At 41.6% G+C, this 25,325-nt stretch overlaps 1 protein-coding gene and 1 long non-coding RNA gene across 2 annotated transcripts; one reads left to right on the top strand and one right to left on the bottom strand.

Annotated features, from left to right (window-relative positions):
* Positions 1-272: 272 nt before the first annotated feature.
* Positions 273-15,188, top strand: LOC108895254 (CAAX prenyl protease 2). Its single transcript, XM_018693941.2, has 8 exons — positions 273-710; positions 2,176-2,278; positions 2,458-2,541; positions 3,462-3,540; positions 3,736-3,903; positions 5,058-5,129; positions 5,250-5,312; positions 5,707-15,188. The coding sequence occupies exons 1-8, from the start codon at positions 541-543 to the stop codon at positions 5,934-5,936; spliced, it is 969 nt and encodes a 322-aa protein (XP_018549457.1). The 5' UTR covers positions 273-540; the 3' UTR covers positions 5,937-15,188.
* A 248-nt stretch (positions 15,189-15,436) lies between these two features.
* On the bottom strand, positions 15,437-17,716 carry LOC127140254 (uncharacterized). The gene is made up of 2 exons (XR_007810719.1): positions 17,151-17,716; positions 15,437-16,353 (listed from the first exon to the last, which is right to left on the bottom strand). It is a non-coding gene; the product is annotated as an uncharacterized LOC127140254 (long non-coding RNA).
* Positions 17,717-25,325: the final 7,609 nt, after the last annotated feature.

The raw sequence follows: 25,325 nt of genomic DNA, 5'->3' as shown, positions 1-25,325 counted from the left end.
ATCAACAAATTCTTAACTTTTCCCATTCACTCTCTATGGCTTTTATCACTACGGATGTAATATATTTTTGGCAACAAGGGTGTCGCTGTTTCCACTTTACTGGCAACGGTAAGGAGACAGTAGAGCATTGGTGGGAAAACAACAATACAGTTTACAGTCGAAACGTTTTCTTTCGCGGTGGTTTAACGATGTTTCACCGTCTCTCGCATGTCAAAAAGTAAAACGTAAATGGGACCAGTTTTTACAATGTTACCTAACAGAGGACACGACTAGTAGAGGCAGGGATTCATCAGTAGTAGAGGCGCCCGCCGCTAGAGGAGGAAGAAGAGGAAGAGAGTAAGAAACATTTCATGACGTAGAAATACAGCGCCACAGCAGTTAGAACCCCAGCTAGCCTCGTTAGCCGGTTAGCCTGCTTTCGGATAGAAGATTATTGACAACTTCCTGGCTCATGTTGGCGGGTGTTTTATCTGGTTAGATGGTCCAGCGGCCGTCCCGGTGCCCAGTAGTACTTTGGTTTTGTTTCAAAAGGTAGTCGTCATGTCAGAGGAGGAGGATTTATCACCAAACCTTCTGACACAGGGGATAATAAACGGCAATAGCGACTTCGTAGCTCCAGAGGGTTTATGCTGGGTGTCAGTGCTGTCCTGTCTGTTGCTCGCTTGTTCTTATGTCGGCAGTTTGTACGTGTGGAGGAGTGACCTGCCGAGGTGAGCCGAAGATAGCTCTTTGTTAGACATACTATGGCTTTACTGCACTTTGCTAACGTTATGTGATTCAGTTATGTGCATTCTGACATGATTTAGTTTCTTATCCATATATTTGGCACAGGATTCAACGTGCTTCTATGTAAAGTCACAAATATTATACATCATACGGAAGTCATACACGATACACAGCTTCTCTCCGAGCATGTTGTCCTCATACTGCATGAGACAGACAACATTAGCGCCGCTCTGTGGCCAGCAGTGAACCGCCTCAGACTAGTGAACTGGAGCTGCAACCCAGTCCGGACTGACATGTGTAACCTGACACAGAGCACAAACATGACGCCACCAGCAGCTGGTTAGCTTAGTTTAAGACAAAGACTGGGAACAGGGGACAACAGTTAGCCTGGCCGTCATAAAATCCACCAACCAACACCTCTTAATCTGCCTAAGAAACATTCTTGGTCTTATTTGTTTAATCTTTACAGAAACTAAAGTGTAAAAATGACAACCTGTTGTTTTACAGCGGCTTATGGACTGGAATATTTCTTAGCTGGTGGCAGTTGCTTGGCAGCCAGCAAAGATTCCAAGAAGTTACAGGTCCAGTCAGAATTTAAAGGACCACTGTGTGATATTTGCAGTGATCTATTGGCAGAAATAGAATATGATAAATAGATTTTTATTTGTGCAAAATCTCCTTAAACTAATAATCATATTTTCATTTGTTTAAATGAGCCATTTATATCTATATAGGCGAGAGGTTCTCTTACATGGTGTGTACCATGTTGGATTGACATGTTTCTGTAATAGCCCAGGCTAACAGAATAGACAAACTGAACCAAACAGTGACTCTGTAAGATATCTTTTGCATTTTTACATTGATGCCGCAGCCTGTTACAGCTTGTTACATGTCAGCTATATAGTGCTGCAGGGGTGATGCATTTTTACTTCTGATAGTTGTATTTTAACTCATAACAGCTGTGTCCATTTGTGAGATTATTTTGTGGAACAAAAAGTGTCATAAGCATTTGCTTGTCACAGATGTTATTTTCTGCAATAATCCAAAAGCCAAAGAAAAAAATCCCATTTTTATATACAGTATGTAGTTGACCCCATTTTGTCACCTGACGGCCACTGTAGACTGGTTGCAATCTGCGCTCTCACTGCAAGACAATAGTGACAAAATCCTACACATGGGTCCTTTAGGCACTGTGTGGATGGATTGGAAACAACTATACCAAAGTAAGAATACCCTGACTGAGAATGCTCCATGGGATACATGAGAAGCCAGACACCCTATAATTTTTTTTAATGGAGTTTGGTCCAATATCCAGCACATCCTGACACATATAATGTCAGGCTTGGTAACCTTCTTGACTGCTATAAGGTGTTGCAGATCAGCTGTTTCAGCTCTTGTGTCTCCTGTTTTCTGTGGTGGTGATGATTGTGTGTGCTGGTCTATTCTCAGGGATCACCCTACTGTGATAAAAAGACGCTTCACCAGTGTCCTGATCGTGTCGGGACTGTCACCTCTCTTTGTGTGGACATGGAGAGAATTCACCAGTGTCAGGGTGAGTCCATGTCTCAGAGGCTGCTGATTACTGTCTGTACATTCAGCATTAATACCTGAGGATTAAACTTGTTATTACATATGTTCTGTTGTGTCACGTTGCACTATGACACATTGGCTGTTGTATCATCAGACAGAACCTGGCTTTTTTTACTTACTGTGTGTGTTTTTGTGTGTCAGACTGGTCCGTCATTACTGGCTCTTATGGGCATCCGGTTTGAGGGCCTTATTCCCGCCATCATATTTCCTCTGGTGCTCACAATGGTAAGAAACACATCCTACACAACGTTGATGAACCATCTCTGTCATGGTGATGATGTCTTGGCGATGACTGTGTGAAGTCAGAGGGACAAGTTCATGTAGGTGTTCTACAAACAACCTGCAGGCTGATTTGACCTGCTTATTCACATGGTTGGCAGCTACAGCAGCAGTGGATGTTGGGACACAGCTCATGTGGACAATTATGGTACTATCCAATCTGTGTCCAAAATCATACTGCATCTCTGAGTTATAACTCAGATATGAACACACATACATTATAATCTTTGTCTTCTATTTGGGGGAGAATCATGTTCCAAGTTTTGGAACTACAGTTGGCATGATGCTTTGATAACAGGAAGTATAATGTTTGTATGAAGTCAGTGAGTTGAGCTGTGGGCCACAAGTTGACTTGTATTTGGTGACATTTGGGCAAATTGGCACCATTAAAATGAAGCTGAAGGAGCCAGCAGCCAAACGAACTTCCCCCTTTCACCTCATCTTTTTCTCACTTCTCTCCCTATGAGCCCTGTATAGCTGATGCAGGTCACTTTATAAAAACGCAGTGGTTAGCTCCAACCTTTATTAATTAATGGAGAGACATTAGAATTGATCCCAAGATGTCTGCATATGTGTTACTATGTTCATATGAAACCATGTTTTCAATGCAGCTGTATTCTTTTGTCTGTTGGGTTCCAGGGGTTTTGAAAAACCTTTTGAAAAACTGTAAAATCATTGTGAGTTTATTTGACAACAGTTACTATTTGATAAATATTTGCTTCCTTTATGATAACTTTGCATGTATGGCAGATATGACTACACACTAATAGTTGAAAACACTAATAGTTGGGCTATTGTATGTCACAAATAACTGATTACATCCCAAGTCCTCCAACTCTAAAAGTTTGAACCTGTGTGCGCTACAGGTCCTGTTTCTGGGTCCCCTCATGCAGTTGGCCATGGACTGTCCCTGGAGCTTCATGGATGGGATCAGGGTAGCCTTTGGTGAGACAGCTAACATGCTATAGATTTTGCCCTCTTTTTCTCCATGGTATCAGGGATTGAGAGCCTTTTCAAACCACTTTGACACATTTCAACATTGAAACAGTTCAGTTTTTGTGTTGTTCAGTGAAGTGTAAATGAAGTGCTGTCTCTACAACAGAGGAAATAAGCTCCTGCTCTCTCTCTGTTCTCCTGCAGACCCGTGGTTCTGGATGTTGTGTTTCAGTGACATGCGCTGGTTGAGAAATCAGGTGGTAGCACCGTTAACAGAGGAGCTGGTATTCAGGGCCTGCATGCTGCCCATGTTGGTGCCCTGTGCTGGCCCTTCAATTGCCATCTTCACCTGCCCTCTCTTCTTCGGAGTGGGTGAGTGCTGACAAAATCAGAACTCATCTACATGGTAGGGCGGCCCTTTAAATGTCGATGTGTTGATGCATCCATCAAGAAACCCTCGACTCATTATATTTTTTTCTAGCTGCCTTAAAGTACACAGCAGTGTAGGAGCAACAGTGTGGCATCCTGTAAACTTTACAACCAAGTCTTGTTTTAAAATGATTGAACCACCAGACTAACTGTGATGGAAATAGAAGGTGATAGAAAGAGCAGGTAGCACGAAGCAACACAACTTATTTCTTTTTGCTTTGCTGCTGATACTCTCAGTTCTAGTGTCCGGCTGACAGCGCTGTCAGCAGCCTGGCAGGAAGGAAAAAGCAGCACTTACACTTTCTCTGACTGTGTGGAAATCTGATATTTTCACATCCCTAATGATGAACAAAGCCATCTAAGTTTGTAGGTAAAAGATGACTGTCATGCACAGGAGTATGGTAGGGGTCATTAGAACTTACACTATGTGTGCAGGAAAGTCTGCCTGAACCATCAAACCACAAGCACCTGACCAACTGGGAACAGCACTAGAGCATGATGTCCACTTTAAAAGTATTCATGATGTTGTGTTTATATGAATCCAGAATGGGATCGGTATCAAACCGATCAACCAATTTCAAATACCTGCTGTTCAGTTTTAGATCTTCGGTTGTATTTTCCCCTACATTCCAAGCCACAATTATTTAAAATAACAGCTTTGTTGACAAACTGATTAGCTGTGTTATATTTTCATGAAGCTGAATCAGCAGTGATATAGTAATGGTTATGGTAACGGCCCTACTGTCAGACCCTAAGTTTGATTACTTACAGTATACTTTGGTTACTATACTGATATCAGAAAAGTGATGCTAACATGGAGCTGATGCATCCTGTGCCTCCACATAATGAACCAACTGTGAGTCAAACTGCACCTCACAGCACTCAGATGAACATTTCTGTTTTTGAATTTGTTCTTAAATTTAGTTTAGAATCTGAGTCGCAGTCATGAGGACTTGTTGAGGATGGCAGCAGATACATTGTTAATGTAAATCCCAACATTTTGAAACAGATAAAGTAGCTGCTGCTCACGTGTTTGATGCACAGTTGATTCATGTCAGTGCATTTCTGCGTCACTTCTGCTGTCGCCTGTCTTACAGCTCACTTCCACCACGTGATTGAGCTGCTGCGGTTCAGACAGGGGACGCTGTCGGGGATCTTCCTCTCTGCAGGTGAGATCTTGTGTCAAAAAAAAGTGCAATGCATTCCTCTGACTGTATCACATGGTCTGACTGGGACATACAGTAGTAGGAAGCTGATGATGAACTTCCTTTTCTTTTGGTCTGTAACAGTGTTCCAGTTCTCCTACACAGCAGTGTTTGGGGCCTACACTGCTTTTATCTTCATCAGAACAGGTGAGAAGCTTTCATTTACATCTTACACTTAGAGACAGAATTATGGATTTTCTATCACATTTTTTGTTTTCACACCAAACCCTATGGATTACCACATAACCATACTACTATAATTAGAGAGTGGTGTGTGTGTGTGTGTGTGTGTGTGTGTGTGTGTGTGTGTGTGTGTGTGAGTGAGTGTGTGTGCTAGAAAGCAGCAAGGGGCACAACATTTTGAGGGCACTTATTTCTGAATAGGGCCTAATACTGTGTGATATACAGTAATATTATGACACCACACCAGTTCAGTGCAACTCTGCTGACTCCAATGTGCTTTATTGTAGAGGCCTGTGTACACACCTCCTGTACATTGGTCAACATGGTGTTAATGTTTCCTCCTTACTGTGTGTTGCAGGTCACCTGATGGGCCCAGTCCTCTGCCACTCCTTCTGTAACTACATGGGTTTCCCTGCCATCAGCACAGCCCTGGAGCACCCGCAACGCCTCACCGTCCTCTCCTCCTACCTGCTTGGGGTCATCCTCTTCCTCCTCTTCCTCTTTCCCTTCACTGACCCTTCCTACTATGGCCTCCCCACACCAGTCTGCACCCTCACTTCCTCTCCCAGCTCCCTCTGCCTCTCTTGATCCCCCCCCCACACACACACACACACTTGAAGCAGTCGAGGGTGTTTTTGCCAAGTTAGAGATCAGGTCAGGTCCAGTTTGGACCGACAGCGCGAACAGCCATGTGAGCTATGTTGCCATGGAGAGGTGAGGAACTCTGTAGCCATTTTCTATGGTCTATGAACCCTCATTTTGTCAAGACATTTACATGACATGTTTCAGTGAATCAGCTGAAGCTCTTACACAGAATGACCCAGTTTGCATGGGTGTGATTCATGTTGATGTGAGTGAACTCAAGACTGTCCACTCTCAAGGACAGCTTCTGTAATTGCTGGGCTACGCTGCCACCCTGAAATGTGATTGTAGTGTAGATATACGCAACACTGAAGGACAGTTCCTCTTCAGATCCTTGTATGCTGGTAGATCTCATCAATGAGATAAAGCATCATAATGTACCATTTTGGTGTACTCACTTTCTACTCAGTCTGCCTCGTCTTTTTAAGGGATATTTTTGGTTTATTTTAATTTGGGTTTTATTTTTGTAGTTTTAGGCCATCATTCAGCCATTGGCTTTAATATCTTGGTATTGGCCAACAGTTGGGCTCAAAGTATTATCAGTATTTCAGGTGGGCTCACTTTCCATTTTTCCACTTCAAATGAAGTGGCTTAGATAATCCAGACAAACTGTTGGTTTGTCTGATTGGCTGACTGTGATTCTTTCCCCTCATAACTAGTAGTATGATGGCCAAAACTATGAAAATAAGAGTTTTTTTCCTGACTAGTCTTGACAAAGTACTAGCTTTCAGGTCAGGTTAGGGACATTTTGTTGTGTAAAGTTTTGGGTTTAGGTACATTATGGGTTATTTTCAAATATCAATTTTTGCATTAGCTTGGCACACTAATAGGCAGTAAGAAATAAAGTAATGAAAAAATAGCTTCGAGCCTCAGTTGGATCTAGAAAACGTGGGTACTGGCTGGGTTTGGTTACCACTCCTGTTGTAATAATCCCAGAGCTCTGCTTTCTGCAGGGGTTGTTGGAGAAGTAGTTTTTCCAGTGAAGACAATAAGAGTCAGAACCCTTACCACAAACTCAACATGTCTTATGGCTGCACCGCATTCTAGTCTATAGAGGCTAATGGAGATGTCAAGATTGTTCTGTGGGAGATAGCCCTGCTGTAGCTGGAGCACAGGGATGCTGGTATCATGTGGAGGTAGTAAAAAGACACTGTTAGGATAAAATGGTTGCAGGAATGCAATATACATCACAAATAGTTGATTTTAATGGTATGTTTTTAACAGTGACATTATTCTTCTCTATCAGATTTCAGACTCCACTTTTCTGTTGTAGAGAATTGTTCTGCTTCAATTGGACATTGTTTAGTGTGTCAGGACATATATATATATATATATATATACCTCTGCGTGTTTCATTGCTGGTAGTTTGTTGTTTTGTTGTTGATATAACTTACGAGGGGGTCACTGTTCCTAATGTCTGAAACATACTCTATGCAAGTGCACAAGTGCAAATGATAAACTCTTTATAGAGACTGCTGTGACAGCTGTGAAGAACCAAACAGGAGCACAAATCAAAGCATGCCTCGTAGTGACACTTCAAGCTAAAGCTCACACTTGGGTCATGCTAAGGTCCTGGTCACACCAGCATTTTCATGATTGGGTTGTGAAGCAAAGTCGGTATGTGCACAGCTTTCACATAGACTTAGGCCATATAACCCAGCCCTAATTCACACCCTTCATCAGTTGCAAACCTGTTTGCTGGCACTGATCTTTGAGTACAGCTGAATTACCAACTGGGCAAAGCAGGCAACTGCTCTGGGACCCTGAAAGCCCCCAAGTCCATGGTGTCAATTTGTCTTATGTGATCTGAATAACTGCAAATTTGGTAAGGTAAATTTGTTCTGCTGAGGGTGCTTTCACACTGGTTTGTTTTAAACGATCTTAGAGCTGTTCAGTGTATTTTTTTTGGGCTGGTGTAAAAGATGCCAGTCAAACTTTGGTGCTCACCAAACAACCAGGACAAGACCGCTGGATTAGGTTCTTTTCCCTGATCAGTCACTTGGTCAAAAGCAGTAAAAGTTGCAGTGTACTGTGCTTGTATATTCTATGTACTTCAGCAGTTGAATTCATTAGAAAGTGAGTGATAAAGGGTTGCTTTTGTCCAGACCAAATGAACCAAGCTTCAGGTGTGAAAGTTTGTATAACTGCAGTTTTAACTGAGGCAAGTCCTTATTACCTCAACCTGTAGCACTATCCTCTACAGGTGCTGGAGAACAGAGAAGGCTGCCTTTAATTAAATGAGATTAAAATAATAACAAAAAAAGGGAAAGAAAAGAAAAAACAAGGCTAAATAAGGTTATCTGTGCTTCTTTTTTTTGTGACCAGGCACCAACAATTTTAGGTGATATATTTTCAGATATATATGATATATTTTGGTAAATATCTATGTCTGTGCCCTTACACAGAGTATGTTTTGGTCTTAAAGATGGTTATCATTATATGCTATCAAACCCAAGCTGTTTTTCAAAGATCTCTGAGGTCCTCTAAACCCTGTTGACATACAGTGTGTTCAGAAAGTATTCGGATCCCTTTATTAAAAAGGAAAAATATCACCCTGACAGAAGTATTCAGACCCTTCACTATGACTCTTGTAATTCAATTCATTTCTCTCAATCATCTGCAGTCCACCTGTGGTAAATTCAGCTGATAGGACATGATTTAGAAAGACACACACCTGTCTATATAAGGTCTCACAGCTGACAGTGCATCTCAGAGCAAAAACTAAGACATGAGGAAGACGGAACTGTCCTTCTGGAATTTTCTCCCATCTCCACACAGGATCTCTGTAGCTCAACCAGAGTAGGCATCAGGTTCCTGGTTACCTCTGTTGCCATCCCTGATTGCTCAGTTTGGCTGGGCTGCCAGCTCTAGGAAGAGTCCTGGATTGTTTCAAACTTCTTCCGTTTAAGAATTATAGAGGCCACTGTGTTCTTAGGAACTTTCAGTAGAGCAGAATTTTAATAGCCTTTATCTGATCTGAGCCTCGACACAATCCAGTCTCTGAGCTGTGCAGACAGTTCCTTTGACCTCATGTCTTGGTTTTTGCTCTGATATCATTGGGAGCTGTTAGACCTTACATTGACAGGGTTATGTCTCTCTAAATCATGTCCAATCAGCTGACCAGTCACGGTGTAGAAACATTGAAAGATCATCCAGAGAAATGAGGGCAACCTGAGCAAATTTTCAGGTGTCACAGTAAAGGGTCTTAATACTTAAGTCAATGTAATATTTCAGTTTGTCCTTTCATCCAATATTTCTAAAATTCTATTTGGCTTTGTCATTATGTGGTATGGGTATTGAATTAATTTTTGCGCAAGGCTGCAACTAGTCACTGTTAAAATGTGGTTCTATACTTTGGCTATCTGTACAGTACATCTGTAGGTTTTAAAAGTGCAACTTTGCCTCCTGCTCCAGTCTGTTTTGTTTTAGTTATGTATTGCCAGTAACTGAAGGGAGCATAAGACCCTAACCCTCAGGTGTAGTTTAATAGAAACAGTAATGCTCCAACCACTGCATTACTTGCTGCTACTTGTTATTTTTAATACAGAACCAGGAAAAGTCATTTGTGTTTCCACATGCACACACCATTACTACAAACAAGTTCTATACAATACTCCAGTTGAAATTGGTTAGAACACAGACAGTCAAACCATCATACAGATTCTAAGTAAATCCACAGTGAGCTACAATTATCTAAACCACTTACTTGTACATGAAAACAAATCTGAAGGACTGTTCACTGTATGTATATTTTCAGCACCTGGGCTCAGTTTTGAGTTTCAAAACTCAGGACAGGGTAAGCACAGAATCCTTGCTCCTGCCATGGCAAGTTGTTCAGTTTGAGTGCTATCTGGATTTGCATTGATTTTGCCATGAGCTGTACCACACACTATGGCAGCTGTCACTCAAATATGTAGTTAGGATGAATTAATAGTTGCATTTCCACTGCAGGGACTTTCCCAGGGGAACAGAAACCTTTCAAGGAAATCAGCTCCCCTACCTGTGTTTCCACCAGAGTAACCAGGGTTTTAATTAAGCTCCAGGGAGATAGTTTTACCCCCCAAAAAGCTCCTGCTTGGGAGTGCAGTACTTTCTGAAGGTCCAGACACTTTTGGGGTTGGGTTTGCTGAGCTGAACATTGCTGATTGGTCAGTACAACATATTAATGCACCCAGCACTTTTAAAAACCTGCAACTGCAAACAGGCTATTTGACTTATAGCTTATGGTTGACAATGATCAGGATAGAGCAGCCCAAGATATGTATATATAGCTTTACAGGTCATCATCATGCTGTATTTTTATATATGGTGTGAAAGGTGACCATTATGCTTTTGATACATCAGCGAGCTGTTGTTTAGCTTTCCTGGGGCTTTGGCTCTGCTGCGGAAACACAAATCACCTGACCTGAGTTCTAGAGAAAAATCAAAGTTCTTGGAACGTTTGGTGGAAAAATACCGTCTGTGTTAAAAAAAAACGAGCCTGTCCTGAACTACGTTGTAGAATTGACATTGTGTTCAATTGTGGAGTCTCCCCTGCCTCAGTCGGGTTACAGGCTAATAAGTGACTCCAGATTGTTGTTGTGGTAATGGTTCTGTAAGGTATTTGCATTTTTAAAAGGCAGTGAACAGTTACTCAATAACAATTTTTCCATCCCTGTTTCGATGCATAGATCAGATTGTTGGTATCATGGTTATCTGTCCACTGTGGCAAAGTTCCCCAATTTTGCCTTAGAAGTGCCCTGTAGAGGTTCTGACTGCACTATAGGGTCATGTCTTTTCGTGTGGGACCTGTTGTGTTGGGTGGCACTATTCACATTCTGCCTCTTTTTTCAAGTTTTCAGTTGGATGACAGGTGATGACAGTAAGGTTACCAGAAACCACAAAATGCCAATAAAGCCAGGGAGGGAGAAGGCAGCTAGCTCGGAAACATGGATGGAAACAATGAAGTAAGGAGAAAAACTGAATAGAAACCAAACTTTTGTTTGTTTACAAAAAACCTCCACAGGGCACCTGTAATATAGAGGACTATAAATGCCACATGAAAATGTACCCCACATTCAAATGGTACCTTTAATTTAGAATAAACAGAGACAGTCCTGAATTGGAATAATTTGTAATGAGCGCACTTTATCTTCAGCAGACCATAACAACATAGTTTGTCATTTAATGTTATCATAACCTAGAGCTAACAACATGAGACTCAAGTTGTCAAAAAAGAAGACTTCTATTTTTTTTTTGACAGTTCAAGTTGTATGCACTGTATGTATATGCAGTCTAGAGGTGATATCAGGGGGTGTCGCTTGTTTTTCTTAGTTTGATTTTTCCTTAGTTGAGTCATAGGCACAACCAGCTAGTGTCTCTGCTGTGAAATAGTTGAACTGTAGACAAACACTGTTTCTTCATTGGAGCAGTATGATCGACTCATTACCCTCTCCCTCCACTTGTTAAAGTTATTTCTAGCTTTAAGTTGGTGTTATTTAAGGTGCTTCTGAGAGGGATAGGGGGAACTCAAAGTGGCAAAAACACTATAAGCTATACTCATACTGTGAAGAAGTGGATTGCTCTGGTCTTCAGCAATAAGTCCTCCATGTGGGGAAGTTATTGGGTTTAGTTTATGTTATCAAGCAGCAAAGCAGTAGATTCCCAGGATAAAACAAGGCGCTATATGCATATGAATTATTCTGGACAGTTGGATTATTGCTGAAGTTCACAATTTATGGGCAGGTAGTGTGTTGTGGTGTGTTGTACTGTATGTACCTGAAACTGCCAGCAGAGGCCAGCAGAGCCCTTTGTTAGAGGCAGAGCTGCTGTGGGCTCAGGGAGGGGAACTGAGGAACCCTTCATTCTGTTTATCACACTGTCTGACATCAGTTGTCCATCACTGGAAAACCAATTCACTCTAACTTATTTTGCCTTTAGCTTCTACACAGTTATGGCCTGATAGATGAGACGGATGCAGAGAGGAGGGACCCTGTGGTGAGACCCTCACTGATGTTAGTTTCCCATTAAACAGTTTGAAAACAGAGTTGTACTTCATCCTGCCTCCTGCATCCTTCTCTCTGAACCTCTCTGCTTACTACCCCTAAATGTAGAAGCATGTGTTTGCAAAATGATTCATTACTGAGATTCCTATCTGACCCTGGCTGTTCAAAAATAATCCAAAGCACCTTTGTATTCTCATGTTAAGGTACAGTTTATCACCATCAGTATATCACCCTGATGAGCAGTCAGTCTGGGAGGATTCATTCACTTAAGATGGTCTAGATTTTTTTTATAAATTGTCTTTATATCCTATGGTTCCCAGTGATCCAGCAGATGGTGAATGTTAGAATATTATGGGAATCTAAGTATGGTATAGTGTTGAATTTTGAGAGCCAGGTAGGGTGCTCCAAACTGATCACAGAGAAATTTAAATATACCTCTACTTTAAATCCACTTAAAGCTGCTACGTGTAGATTTTTCAGTACGTGTAATAATAACATCAGGGTTTTCCAGAGGTTTGTGGAGGGCTTGTGTGCAGTGGTGGTGTGTGTTTTGGGGGTAATGGGTGAAGGGTGTGTTGGGGTCCTCCCCCCAAGTAAATGTCACGTTCTTTGAATAAAATCTATGCATTTTCACATCATTTTGGACCATTATCATTATAGGATTAGCAACAACAGGTATTTTGCAGCACACTCTTGATGAAAAGTAAAATATGTGCTCACTCTGCACCATTCAGAATGACAGTGGTAAAATAAGGCTTAGTGAATGGATTTGAATGATGAGTTTCTCCGATTCCCACAGCCATTTGGAACAACAATTGTCTTCTTCCATAAATTTCTGTTTGGCCAGATGTCTGTTGGCAGGTTATTTTCTCAGTAGCCATAACCACCTGACTGAGTTAGTGTAGTGAGTCAGTTCCTCTCTCAGAATGGTTTTTTCTGACATTTGACAGTTTTCAGACTGTCTGTCAGAGCTCAACATCTGTTTGACAGATTTTCTCTGTGGTTCATTTCAGCAGTAAAGACGTTGGGAGGTGCGGTTTTCATGAATTTATTTTCTTCTCTGTGAAATCAGAACACGTTCAGACCAGCTCGCAGAAACTCCTGAGGGTTAAACTGGGCTAACCAGACATTTTTTGGGCTGATAAACCCCTCAAAAATCTAACTATAAACAGACTGAAAACACTCACTAGCCTTGCAACATAAGGCTACGTACAACACACGCCATAGTTTTGTTGGTAGAAAATAAGCCGATTGTAGTGAAAATTGGTTTTGGTCTCCAGTTTCATGGCAGTAATAACCAACAGGACCATGGTGGGGTATGTTCTTGTGTTTCCAGTGGCACACAGCTGGCACTGTGTGTGTCTGTCCTGATGTGCATGTGTTGCTGCTCTCCCTGTTTTTAGGAGAGCACAGACACACATACACTATAATATTACACTGATACTTTCACTGCTATATGAGAAGAACAATAAACCCACTGTTATGAAGCTGCAGCAGAGTTTTAGTTTCAGCTTTAGTTGAAAAAAGACCATACTTATACCATGAAATATAACAGTGACACTGGTTTATAAGGTTTTACACTTAACAGCTATCATTCAGTAACTTGTTGAGAGCAGCATTTAGCTAAGAGATACTAATTTTTCATGTAAACCTGCTGAGGAACAACACTTCAGCTGCCTGCATGAAATATCCCAGCCATGATGAATACAAGTGGTAGAAATCACATGCACACAGACTTAGAGTTGGTTAAATAGCCAGTTGATGAATATAGACATTAAAATGTTGTAATGGATGCTCCTCTTTATTGTCAGCTGACGGAGTGTTTGTCCTCAGTTGGCCGATGTTGATTGTCAGTGACAAGATAAAGTTCCACTGAATTGTGATGTGGTTTATGATTTCAGTAGCTGAGATGGCAGCCACACAGATTAGAGATGTCCACTTATTTTCCAATTTCAGTATTGTGTACTTTCAGGCTGGTAAGTAACAAGAAGTTGAAGTACAGAAATGATTTGAGTTCACCATTGTACACTGAGTTTTACAGTGTAAAATTTCCCTCTCAGCTGTGTGTCTTCCAGGAAGACACACAGAGATACATTGTGATCAGACTTTTTAAACTCTCGAGTCAGTGACAGATGATTTTTACCTAGCTCCATCTCTTCAGTTGGTCCATTCTGCTGTAGGACACTCGTGAAACTCGAGACCAATATGTTTCTTTCAACTCCTCATTCTCAGTGTCTCTGGGTGGTGTCTATTACAGGGTACCATATTCAGGCATTTTCAAATGCTACACATAGTGGCTTTCATTTTTAAAAAAACAAAAACTGTATTAATCAAATAATCACAAGGGTAAAATTTAGAAATCTCCCACAACCTCACCTGCTTAGCAGTTTACCTAATGCTGAAACAAAGGAGCTAAATAATAATAAATGTGTTCCTTTCTCTCTTTGGAGCTTCATTTTCCTCTGCTAGCGGTGATAGTTTTTCATCCAGCAAAAGGCCCACACCAGGGATCCTCCCCATCCCCTTTACTTTTTGAAATGTTCATTCAACCCTTAGTTCAAGCTGTTCACTAGTCAACGAATCCTTTTTTGTTTCTGTAAAAAGAGGCACATGTCAGGGTTCCCCGCTCTCTCCCCTCGTTTTTCTTATAGTAAACTGAACAGTAATGTGATCATGTCATGTCCTTGTCTGTGGGAATATTGAGTGTTTCCTGTCACTATCCTAACCTCCTAGATGATCAGGATGAAGCATTCATCTTGCCTTCACTGCTGTAAGAAGGAAAACTCATGTTTTTTCCCAAACAACACACTTGGCCAACAATTACACATCAGTATTTGCTGTTGTAATAATATGCAGAGAGCAGCATCAACAGAGACTGCAGTCTATTTTTGCTAAGCTTTAGCAGCTCCCTTATTTTAATATACAACACCCAGAGGAAGAATAATTTCAAATGTGCATTTTCAGAACTTGTGAAATATGAACAGAGAATCAGCTGGTGAACCCGAACTCCACAGATGTTTATACCGAGCACTATATTTTGTAATCAGATCTATTTTGGTGACAGGAACAGTGTACAGATATGTGCATGTATTTTATTCTCCCTGTGTCACACTTGTACTTGTTGTACAGAAACATGTTTTAGTATGACAATCTTTTACACAAGATTTGGAATCGCTGCAAAATATCTATTTGTAAATAAATGTCTTTTTCTACATTTTTGAGTGTTTGTGCTTTTATTAGTACCTCACATCAGGTTTTATCAATGGTTGATTTTTGTCATTGTTGTCTTTGTCTCTTCATTTCTCCTCTCTATTATGACATTGTAATGTCTTTTATTGGTCTACACTACAGTGTAGTATTGTACACTCTGATGTGTGTGAAAATTTTGCTTTAATACATCTACAAACATAAGAAATATTACATTTAATTTCAATCAGAGGAGACTAACAGAGAGGCAGAGAGTAATTAAACTCATTTATTCCATATTATTCAATTCAATTCAGTTTTATTTACATAGCACCGAATCACAACTGAAGTTATCTCAAGGAACTTTTCATATAGGTCTACAGGTCTAGACTGTACTCTTAAGACTATTATATTTACAGAGAGAGACCCAACAGATCCACCATGAGCAGCACTAGGAGACAGTAACAAGGAAAAACTTCCTTTAAGAGGCAGAAACCTCGAGCAGGACCGGACTCAGGGTGGGCGGCCATCTGCCTCGACCAGTTGGGTTAAGAAGGAGAGCGGGGAAGGAAGTGAGGGAGGTAGAAGATAGCCACAGGAGAACATAGCTTAATGCAGATTCCATGTAAAAATCTAAAGTGGTATCAATACAATAGAGGTAATAATAGTTATGACAAAGTTGTAAATGCAATGGCAGCAGTAATACTAGAAGCAGAACTAATATTTTCTCAATATAGTAGCAGGTGTTGAGTGGAGTTGTAGGAGCAGCAGGAGACTTGTCATCACAGATCAGACTCTACAGCTCCAGAGGCAGAAATACCTGCAGAAAGAGACAGAAGAGGAGACAGAGACGGAAGAGCACAATACTACAGGAAAGGGGAGATACTGAGTTAGTAACATGTAACATGGGATATGAATCCATATTGAGTGGAGAGAGAGGGAGAGAAAGGGAGAGAGAGGGAGGGAGAGAAGCTCAGTGCATCAGTCTAGTGTACACAATAGAAAAGATAAAGAAACATGTGAGGAGTGCTTGGTGATTAGACCTTATTGGGATGCCGTCATTTAAAGGAGAGTCAGTCCATTAGCTGAACAGGAAAATCCCCTGCTGTAGTCTGGACACTGATGGTGGTGAAGACTGGTGGCTGATGATCTGGATGGACATGCAGCAGTGGAGGGGCCCATGGATGCTGACTCTGAGGAGAACCAGAAGTGAATGGGTTGGAGCAGGGTCGCATGACAGAAGAGATTGGTTGATTGGTTTGTGTAACTGCCCTCAGTTAGCTGACTGTTGACAATAACAAAAATAAAATCTGTTGGTAATAAAAACAGCTGCTCTCTTATTCTAGTCTACCTGAACTGTCTGAAAAACACTAATGGAGGCAGTGATATCTGGCATGTCTCTGGAACACTGATTTGTACTTGTAAACCTAAAGTCTTTGAAATGACTTTATAACCCTTTCCAGCTTTATGTAAATCAACAATTCTTGATCGTAGATCCTCTGAAAACTTTTTGGCGAGGCATGGCTCATATAAGCGTATTCTCTTGTGATGAGTAAAGTCAAAAAGTTTGAGTGGTTTTTATCAGTCAAAGTAGATCCAGTCCACACCTCCAAACTCAGTTTCCTAACAAGACTCCAGGTATGCTAACACCTGACTCCAATTAGCTTTTTTGAGGTCATTAATTCAAGGGTTCACATACTTTTTCCACTTGCACTATGAGGTTTTTATGGTTGCTCTCAATAGAAACATGAAAGGCCAGAATTTTTCTGTGTTATTATTTTAGGCACATTATATTTGTCAATACCCTTGACTTAGATGAAGATCAGATCACGTTTTATGACAAATTAATGCAGAAAACCATGGAATTCCAAAGGGTTCACATACTTTTTCTTGCCACTGTAGCAGACACTGGCAATGCTAGTTTGAGACACAGAACTGTAGAAACATGTAGAAACAATACACAATAAAAGAGTAAAGGATCCTCACTTACCCAGACATCTCTTCATTCAACCTTCATTATACCAGATGGTCACGTCCTGATGAGTGGGTCCTGCAATATCTGTCATTATTGGATAGTGTAGGTGGTGTAAGTCTCCACTGACAGAGGTGTTGACTCTGCGCTGTGTCTCTGTCCCACTGGGTTATCTCTGTAATGAAACACCCCAGCAGTCCTCTCCTCATGTTATCTCTTCTCCCACTGCACACAACATATGTTGCTCTCTGGCATGGCGTCATTCTCGTCTCCAGGTTCAGTAAATAAACCAAACCGAGCCTCAGCGATAGCAGCCACTTGGCAGGTTATGAATGCTGTTTGGTTAACCCACACCCTGCTGCCCAGTTTCTCTCTCTTACCGTCTCAGTATGTGCAGGTATAGACACAAATATACACACAGTCTCTCTCTCTAACATGTCAATAAAGCCTTCTGTCTTTATGATCACATACCAGTGTGATCTCACTGCAAGCCAGGCTCAGGATTGGATCAGGACAGGATCTGCTGTGAAGGCCGGGTGCCTGCATCCAGGACACACTGTAGGACTGACTCAACACTCTGTGGTGTAAATCTGTGTCAAGAGAGTGAAAGGGACAAGAGGAATGTGCATGTGTGTGTCAGTACTTGGAAAGGAAAAGAAAAAAAGTGAGAGTTTGTTCATCTCCCAGGACACAGTTTCACTAGACGGGGGCAGAGGGTAAACAACATTCACATGACCTTTGTTTATGTGTGTACGGCCACAACTCCTCTCTGCAGGATGAAAAATATGCTTAAGGAATGCTTGCCTGCTTGCATTAGGCTCCTCATTCCTCCTTTGTGTTCATGTTTAAGAGCTGTGGGTGGGGAAAAGAAAGCATTAAGGCAGACATGGAATGTGGATCTGATTTATCTCATACAGGAACAGACCCATAGTTTGGGAACACCGAGTTTTGTTCACCATCTGATGTTCAATGAGATGCTGCTCCTACAATCTTGCTCAGTGGCTGTCATTATGAGAAGATCTGTGTCAGTTTAATTCCTGTGTAACAGGGACCCAGGTAGGGCAGGGTAGTTAGAACTCACTGATTCACTCATAATGTCTCTAAAGGATACATGAAGTGCTGGGTAAATCGGAGGTGTGAAAGTAGGCAGGCCTTACATTATTTCCTTTGAGGAAAATGATGATGTTACCTCTCTCGTGAGAAACTCCATAAAAAAGAAAAAGTCTTATTGGGTGCTTTATTGTGGGCACAGCAAATAATGGCAATGAAATGCTTTGCTGCCAGGATGAAATCTGCTGTTAAGATAAACACAGAGACTACAATGGTCTACACTGTATGAGTCATGCACCTATTCTGGATTTGAAAGTCTTTCATGGAAAATGTACACAGTATATAAAAATGGTAAAGAACATAGATAAGAGAAAGTTCATCTTAAGTACAAAATGGACCATGATAGCCTGAAGAGTATGGTTTATTAGGTTGAACATTTCCTTTACTTTAGCATGGATACATATGTCATATTTACAGGCTGATGTCTCAGGTTGATTTGGCAAAGCATACAGCTGAGGGAGTGCTCTTAGAATAGCACTATCAAGTGGTTCTGGACAGTATGATCTGACCTCTCAGCAGTGTCACTGCAGCAGCCAGGCCTCCCTCTGAACTCAGGGTATATGGACATGTGTTCAAGTGAATTCTATGCAGGGAAGATAACCTCAATCTTTTCCACAGTAGCTGACTCCATCCTCTTATTAACAGGAAGTACCTCTGCTGGATTCCTGTTGCTAAGGTTGTTGGGGCAGCTAACTTGTGATCTGAGGTAGGTCAAGCGTTCAGAGAGTTATTCAAGATGTACAATTCCAATGATCTCAGGAGGCACTGAGCACATAAACACAGAAGTCTTCCTCAACAAACTCAGAGGGTGGTAACATAATCTATAGGGCTAAGATTTCCTGAACCAAAGCACCAGTCTGATAGAGATCCAACCAGCACTGCATTACTGCTGTAGTAGAAAGACCAGATTAACTGTCAGATATAACCACCATCACTGGCATGGGCATAGCACAAACGTCTGGGGTCTCTTGCCTCCTCAACCAGTTATGGATGGGGTGATGGTAGTGGGGGGTTACTGAAGCTCCAATATGTGTTTGTGTTAAAAGAGCATGTCAAACTATTTATTCAGCCAATAAAATAAACCTGATGAATTTTCAAATAGTTGATGAAGGGGGTTAGTTCTACTATTCCCCACACTACAACATTTCAAGTCAAGTCAATACTATTTATATAGTACCAAATCTCAACAGAAGTCATCTCAAGCCACTTTTCCTATAGAGCAGGTCTAGACCGTACTCTTAGATTATTATGTTTACAGAAAGAGAACCAACAAGTGGTGAGGAACAGCTTCCTTTTAAGAGGCTGAAACCCCAAGCAGAACCAGACTCAGGATGGGTGGCCATCTGCCTCGACTGGTTGGGTTAAGAAAGAATGAGGGAAAGAGAACAGATTCCATATAGAGACGTAAATAATAATAATAATGATAGCTATAAAGGATAATAGTAACAGTTAACATAGTAATAACAGAAATAGCATTAGCATTTGCAATAAGACTAATATATTTTAAATGGAAGCATACCATCACAGTGTTGTTTGGGTTGTTATGGGTTGTTTGTCTTTAAAGCTCAGCCCTGTGATAGACTAGCAACCAGTGACGTGCGGTGAGGTTTGTGGCTGGTGAGGCACTGACTCTTTCAGAGTCAGATTTACAAATATATGCACCCAATATATTTGCCAACGACCGATTGTGTTTCATATCTCATATCAGCATTCTTTCCATTCACATAGCAGGTACATATTGGGCAAAGAATATAAACGTATAGCGGTTCAGTATGCCTCCCAAAAAACACCAAGGTGGATGCTACAGACCGCCTATAACAAGCGACACAGCACCACGGCAGATGCGCTCTCTCTCTCTCTCTCTCTCTCACTCACACACACACACACACACACGTAAAAGTCCTCCTTATGTTCTTTTAGTTTTAGAAGTCTCTCAGTCTCAATGGAGATGATTGCCAGGGATGAAAGTCGTCCTTGGCCTTTTAAAATCTCTCGATTTTCCTTTACATTAGCATTGTGAATGCTAATGTTTAGCCTATGCTGTTCATTCAAAGCCAAATCTATTCGCGAAGTTCCAAAAGTTTTTAAAGCAATTTGGCTTTGAATGTGAGTAGTTGAGCTTTCGTGTTTGCTGAGGCTTCTTGGTAGATTTTTAAAGTCACAAAATCCAGAAACCAGGAAACAGAAAAGGCGGTTTCTTGTAGCACAGCCACACAGCCAGTCTTTTCAGTTGTACTACTCACTTTGAAATGATCGACTTATCTTCTGTCCCGTCCTTTGAAGCAAGCCCTTTAGCTCCGGCATTGGTCGTCCATTATTTATTTCTTCACGTTTTGATTGAAAGTCCAATTTTGAGAAATTTTCGAGCTGAGATATTACATCCTCCATTTTGGCAGTCAGTCAGAGCAAAACATAAAATAACGGACGCCTATTGAACTTTACTTGACTACATAGAAGAAGAGCAACCACCGAACAAGAATAAACGTGAGCTCACGTCCGCCCTCTTCATTGCGGCAGAGCTACTGCCTGCCTCACCTATATCAAGTCTTATATCTTTTCAGTGCGGCTTTATGTCAGATCCTAACACTAAATAAGTGATAGACATACGTGAAATACATTACCTATGGAAAGTGAGGACATATAATAAAAATGTCTACAATGTATAAAAACATTTTAATAAAGCATTACATTGGTAGCATACACTGAGTAAGCAAAAGGCACGCGCTCAACCCAGTTTGCAAGGGATTGCGCAATCTGACGTGAGGCAGCGCTCGGTGCTGCCTCACCTCGCTGCCTGCGCTGTAATTGAACAGGAAATACGCAAAATACAGCGATTTTGATTATAAAAATGATTGAAATTATTTGAATCATACAGAAATTGCATTTATAGCACGGATCAGTGGACAAATATTTATTTTATCATTAGTATACATCTCATGATGGCAGGTGAGGATGATGACAGGTGAGGCACTGCCTCACCTGCCTCCCCTGACCGCACGTCCCTGCTAGCAACCTGTCCAGGGTGTACCGTGCCTCTTACCCAGTGTCAGCTGGGATAGGCTCCAGCCACCTGCTACCCTTAAGGATATGCGGTATAGTTTATGAATGAATGAATGAATGAATGAATGTTTTTTGGCCACTTGGGGGCAGCAGAACAAGCTGTAAAGGCAACAATGACATATCTTCAGCTCTGACAGTGGCTTCAGGAAATATTTAGACCCCTTCACACAGTTTACTGTGTTGAAGATTTACTTTTTGTCATTTTTGCCATCAATCTACACTCAGTAGCCCATAATGACAAAGTGAAAGCATGTTCTTAGGAATTTGTTTTGCAAATGTATCAAAAATCAAAAGCTGAAATCTCTCACACTCACACCCTTTGTTGTGCTGTGCATCTTGTTCAGCACATACTTTAGGCACTAAAAGTAAATAGAAGACGATGAACTGTTTTTTAATCAGTGAAGTCAAAGGAGACAGAAAACCATGAATCAGATTGGTATTTGCTGTGAGTATTTGGATGTCACATCTGGTCACATCTTCATTGAAATGTTTCTTAGTCAAAATCAGCCTCCTCCTCTAAGTAAAATAACATAAATATATGGTAAAAGGGTTGTGTTAATATATGAGGTGTGCCCATTAAATAATGAGATTAGTGCTGTAATTCAATATTATGAAGAAAACTTTAATGTCAGTTCCCTTCTTCCTCTCCAACCACACAATGCTGCATTCTGGTCTTCCACTGATCAAAGCAGTACAGTAGGTCTTCTTCATAAACTCTGTCATTTTCCTCTTCATTTCTGCTGAGACTGGAGGAGGCAGATTTGACGGGCCTGCCGTTCTTCTACACCTCTGTCCTCAATGCATGGAGGATCCTGAAGGCCACCAGGGACCTGCTGCTCCAGCCGGTCTGTGGCTGTTTGAGGAGCCACTATTCTTTACCAGTTTCCTTGAGGCCTGGACCCTGTCATCAGTCAGCATTTGATGTTTTCTGAGGGAGGCTGGATGTGTTAAGTGGGGACATCTGCTGACACTGACCGGGATCCTGCAGCAACGTACCATCATCAGACCTAGTTTACTGAATTGGATTGTGGAGGAGTGTGCATCGCATCTAAGGACTTTTATGATGGAGAACTGTACACTGGGACTGTCAGTCTAAGAAGGATGTGGAATACGTCTTTCCCAAGCTGGCTGTCTCTCCTAGTGTGGGGGGATTGGCAGGAGGAGGGTCATCTTCTCCCTTTCAAACTGCAGCTTGGTGAGTTTGAGGGCTTGGGAAAAATGATGATTTATCTCCTGTGAGTGAAGGTGAGGCACTTCCACTGCAGGCCACGAAAGCATTGAGGTGGACTGAGTTTTTTTTCCCAGGCTCTTCCCTGAAAGGCTGCTGGCAGCCCCTGCACAAGCCCCCAGTTGATAAGCAGACAGCTGACCTCCAGTAGCAGATTGTACATAGGACGCAGAGCACACCTGGAGTGGAACTTTAGTACATTCATTTGTCCAGTGGCCCAGGTTGGTGGGGGTGTCTGAGGTGTTAAGAGGTTGGTTTTTAGGCTTGAGGGAAGATTTTTTGTTTCAGTTGTTTGTCTATGAACCCAAATATTTAGCTAGGAAAAAGATACACACACACACTGACAAACGTCATATCAGCTACTGCTAAATTAGCCATCTGGCTGAGACGCAAGAACAGGATATGGGATATGGCATACAGCCATGCGTTACCATGGCAACACCGGAAGTTAGGGTAATATTGTCACATGATTTCTGATGGTTTTCTTTATTATGTTTACATACATTTTGATAAAGGTTCCTGCAGTTTAATTCATGGTTCTGCGGTCATATTATTAAACTGTTTAAGTTAACATTATTGTGAAAGGTTACTTCCTGTCTTAGTAACGTAAGGTCCGCCGTAAGTTGTGAGTGAGGGAGAGAGAAAGAGACGAGAAAGGACTGTCTACTGTCTACTACTGGCTAAGCAGGCGTACACGGTAATTATTCTTAATGATGAAAATTGTGTACCTTTGTGTAAGAAAATAATTTGAGAATGATATGTGAAATGCGTTTTATTTTTGTTACAGTTTTCACGGTGTTCAGTAACTTTGTGAAGAATAAAATGGTTGTGGACATCAGTAAGAGGCGTGACTCGTGCCACCAGGGTAGATACAGTGAAAACGTGTCTTAATCCATCACGAGGCGGGAGAGCGCAGCGTTGCTCCACATCTTGCAACAAGCTACAGGCTAAAACGAGCGGCGGTGTCTACATCCTGCAACAAGTTACAGGTCGCACTCACACTCCGTGGAGCAGCTTCTGGCTACAACGTGGGTACCCAGGTTAGATAGGCTGTTCTACCTGCAAAAGTACATAGCAGGAGAAGCTAAATCCTTACTTGAGGGCAGCTTTTACAGAAAAGACGAAGAAGCCTATCAACAAGCATGGGATAGGTTGAACACAAGATATGGCCATTCCTTTGTAGTGCAGCGGGCTTTCAGAGAGAAGCTAAATATGTGGCCAAGGATTGGTGGAAAAGAGTATGTCAAACTGAGAGAATTCAGTGATTTCCTGCAAACATGTAGTAATGCCATGTCTCATATAAAGGGTTTACAGGTTCTGAATGACTGTGAGGAGAACCAGAAGATGCTGGTCAAGCTTCCGGAATGGGTGACATCCAGGTGGAACCGCTACGTCACAGAGCAGCTGGATCGAGGTCAAGACTACCCAAGCTTTCATGAGTTTGCTTCGTTCATCGCTAAAGAGGCATGTGTTGCATGTAATACAGTGTCATCCTTACATGCTTTGAGGCTCTCTGCAGAGACACCAGTAAGAGAGGTAAAGCGCTCAAAAGCAAACACGTTTGCCACAAATGTGAAAGCTCCAGTTTCATTGAGCTCCACATCCAAACCAGACCTTGATGAAGTCCAGATGAGAGATACGGAAAAACCAAAGAAATGGAGCACACCATCACAAAACTCAAGAATAAGCAAATGTAATTGCTGTGGAGAAAATCACTCCATACATAGATGTAAAAGGCTAATAGAAATACCTGTAGGAGAGAAGAAAAAATACATACATGAAAATAAGCTGTGTTTTGCATGCCTGAGAAAAGGTCACAATTCTAAAGACTGTAGAAACAGAGCCATGTGTGGCATTTGCAGAGTCACCCAACTCCATTGCATGAAGATCGTTTCTCAGCAGAAACAAAGCAAAGTGCAGTTGAAGAAAGTACAGCCTCATTATCTTGCTGTGTGAATGGAGGAGAAGGTGGAAGCACGTCTATGATTGTGCCAGTGTGGATTGCAGCACCTAACGCTCCTGATAATGAGACCCTAGTATACGCCCTACTGGACACACAAAGCAGTCACACATTCGTTGATCTAGAGGTGTGCGAAAAGCTCCAGGCTGCAATGGAGCCAGTAAAACTGAAGCTCTCCACCATGATGGGGAAGGACTCAATCGTGAAGAGTCAAAGAGTATGCAATCTCAAAGTCAGAGGTCTCTCCTCAAACATTTCCTTCAACTTACCTCCAGCCTACACAAGAAACTTTATTCCTCTTGACCGCGCACATATCCCCACTTGTCAAACAGCCAAAAACATGGAAACACCTTGTTAACATAGCCCAGGAGATACCCCCATTAATGGACTGTGGTGTCAGATTATTGATTGGCTATGACTGCTCCAGAGCGCTAATTCCAAGAAAGGTCATCACTGGGGGTGACTATGAGCCCTACGCCATTAAAACTGACCTCGGTTGACCAGCATGTGAATGCTAAAGACGTGACTGGTTTTTGCCATTGGGTGTCAGTCAGAGAGCTACCACCTTTAACACCATCTTCTGTCATTAAGGCTCTTGAGTCCGACTTTGCAGACACAAAATCAGTTGACAAAAGCATATCTCAAGAAGATATTTGCTTCCTGCAGATCCTAAAAGGAGGAATTCAGCAAAACGAGCATGGCAACCTGGAGATGCCTCTTCCTTTTAAAGTATGTCCTCACCTTCCAGATAATAAGAAGCTGGCTCTGGCTCGGCTGAAGCACCTCAAAAGGAAGCTGGACAGAGATCTCAAGTTCAAAAATGATTATGTGAGGT

The sequence above is a fragment of the Lates calcarifer genome, unplaced genomic scaffold (genome assembly GCF_001640805.2).
Source record: "Lates calcarifer isolate ASB-BC8 unplaced genomic scaffold, TLL_Latcal_v3 _unitig_3954_quiver_973, whole genome shotgun sequence".
Taxonomy (NCBI): Eukaryota; Metazoa; Chordata; class Actinopteri; family Centropomidae; genus Lates; species Lates calcarifer.
This window is presented reverse-complemented; position numbering and strand designations above follow the sequence as displayed.

Bases quoted from the DNA above. Each gene is read 5' to 3' on its own strand.
- LOC108895254 (XM_018693941.2), top strand. From the start codon at position 541: ATGTCAGAGGAGGAGGATTTATCACCAAACCTTCTGACACAGGGGATA. The intron at 2,542-3,461 runs GTAAGAAACACA...TGTGCGCTACAG, and splicing joins TTCCTCTGGTGCTCACAATG to GTCCTGTTTCTGGGTCCCCT. The intron at 3,904-5,057 runs GTGAGTGCTGAC...CCTGTCTTACAG, and splicing joins CCCTCTCTTCTTCGGAGTGG to CTCACTTCCACCACGTGATT.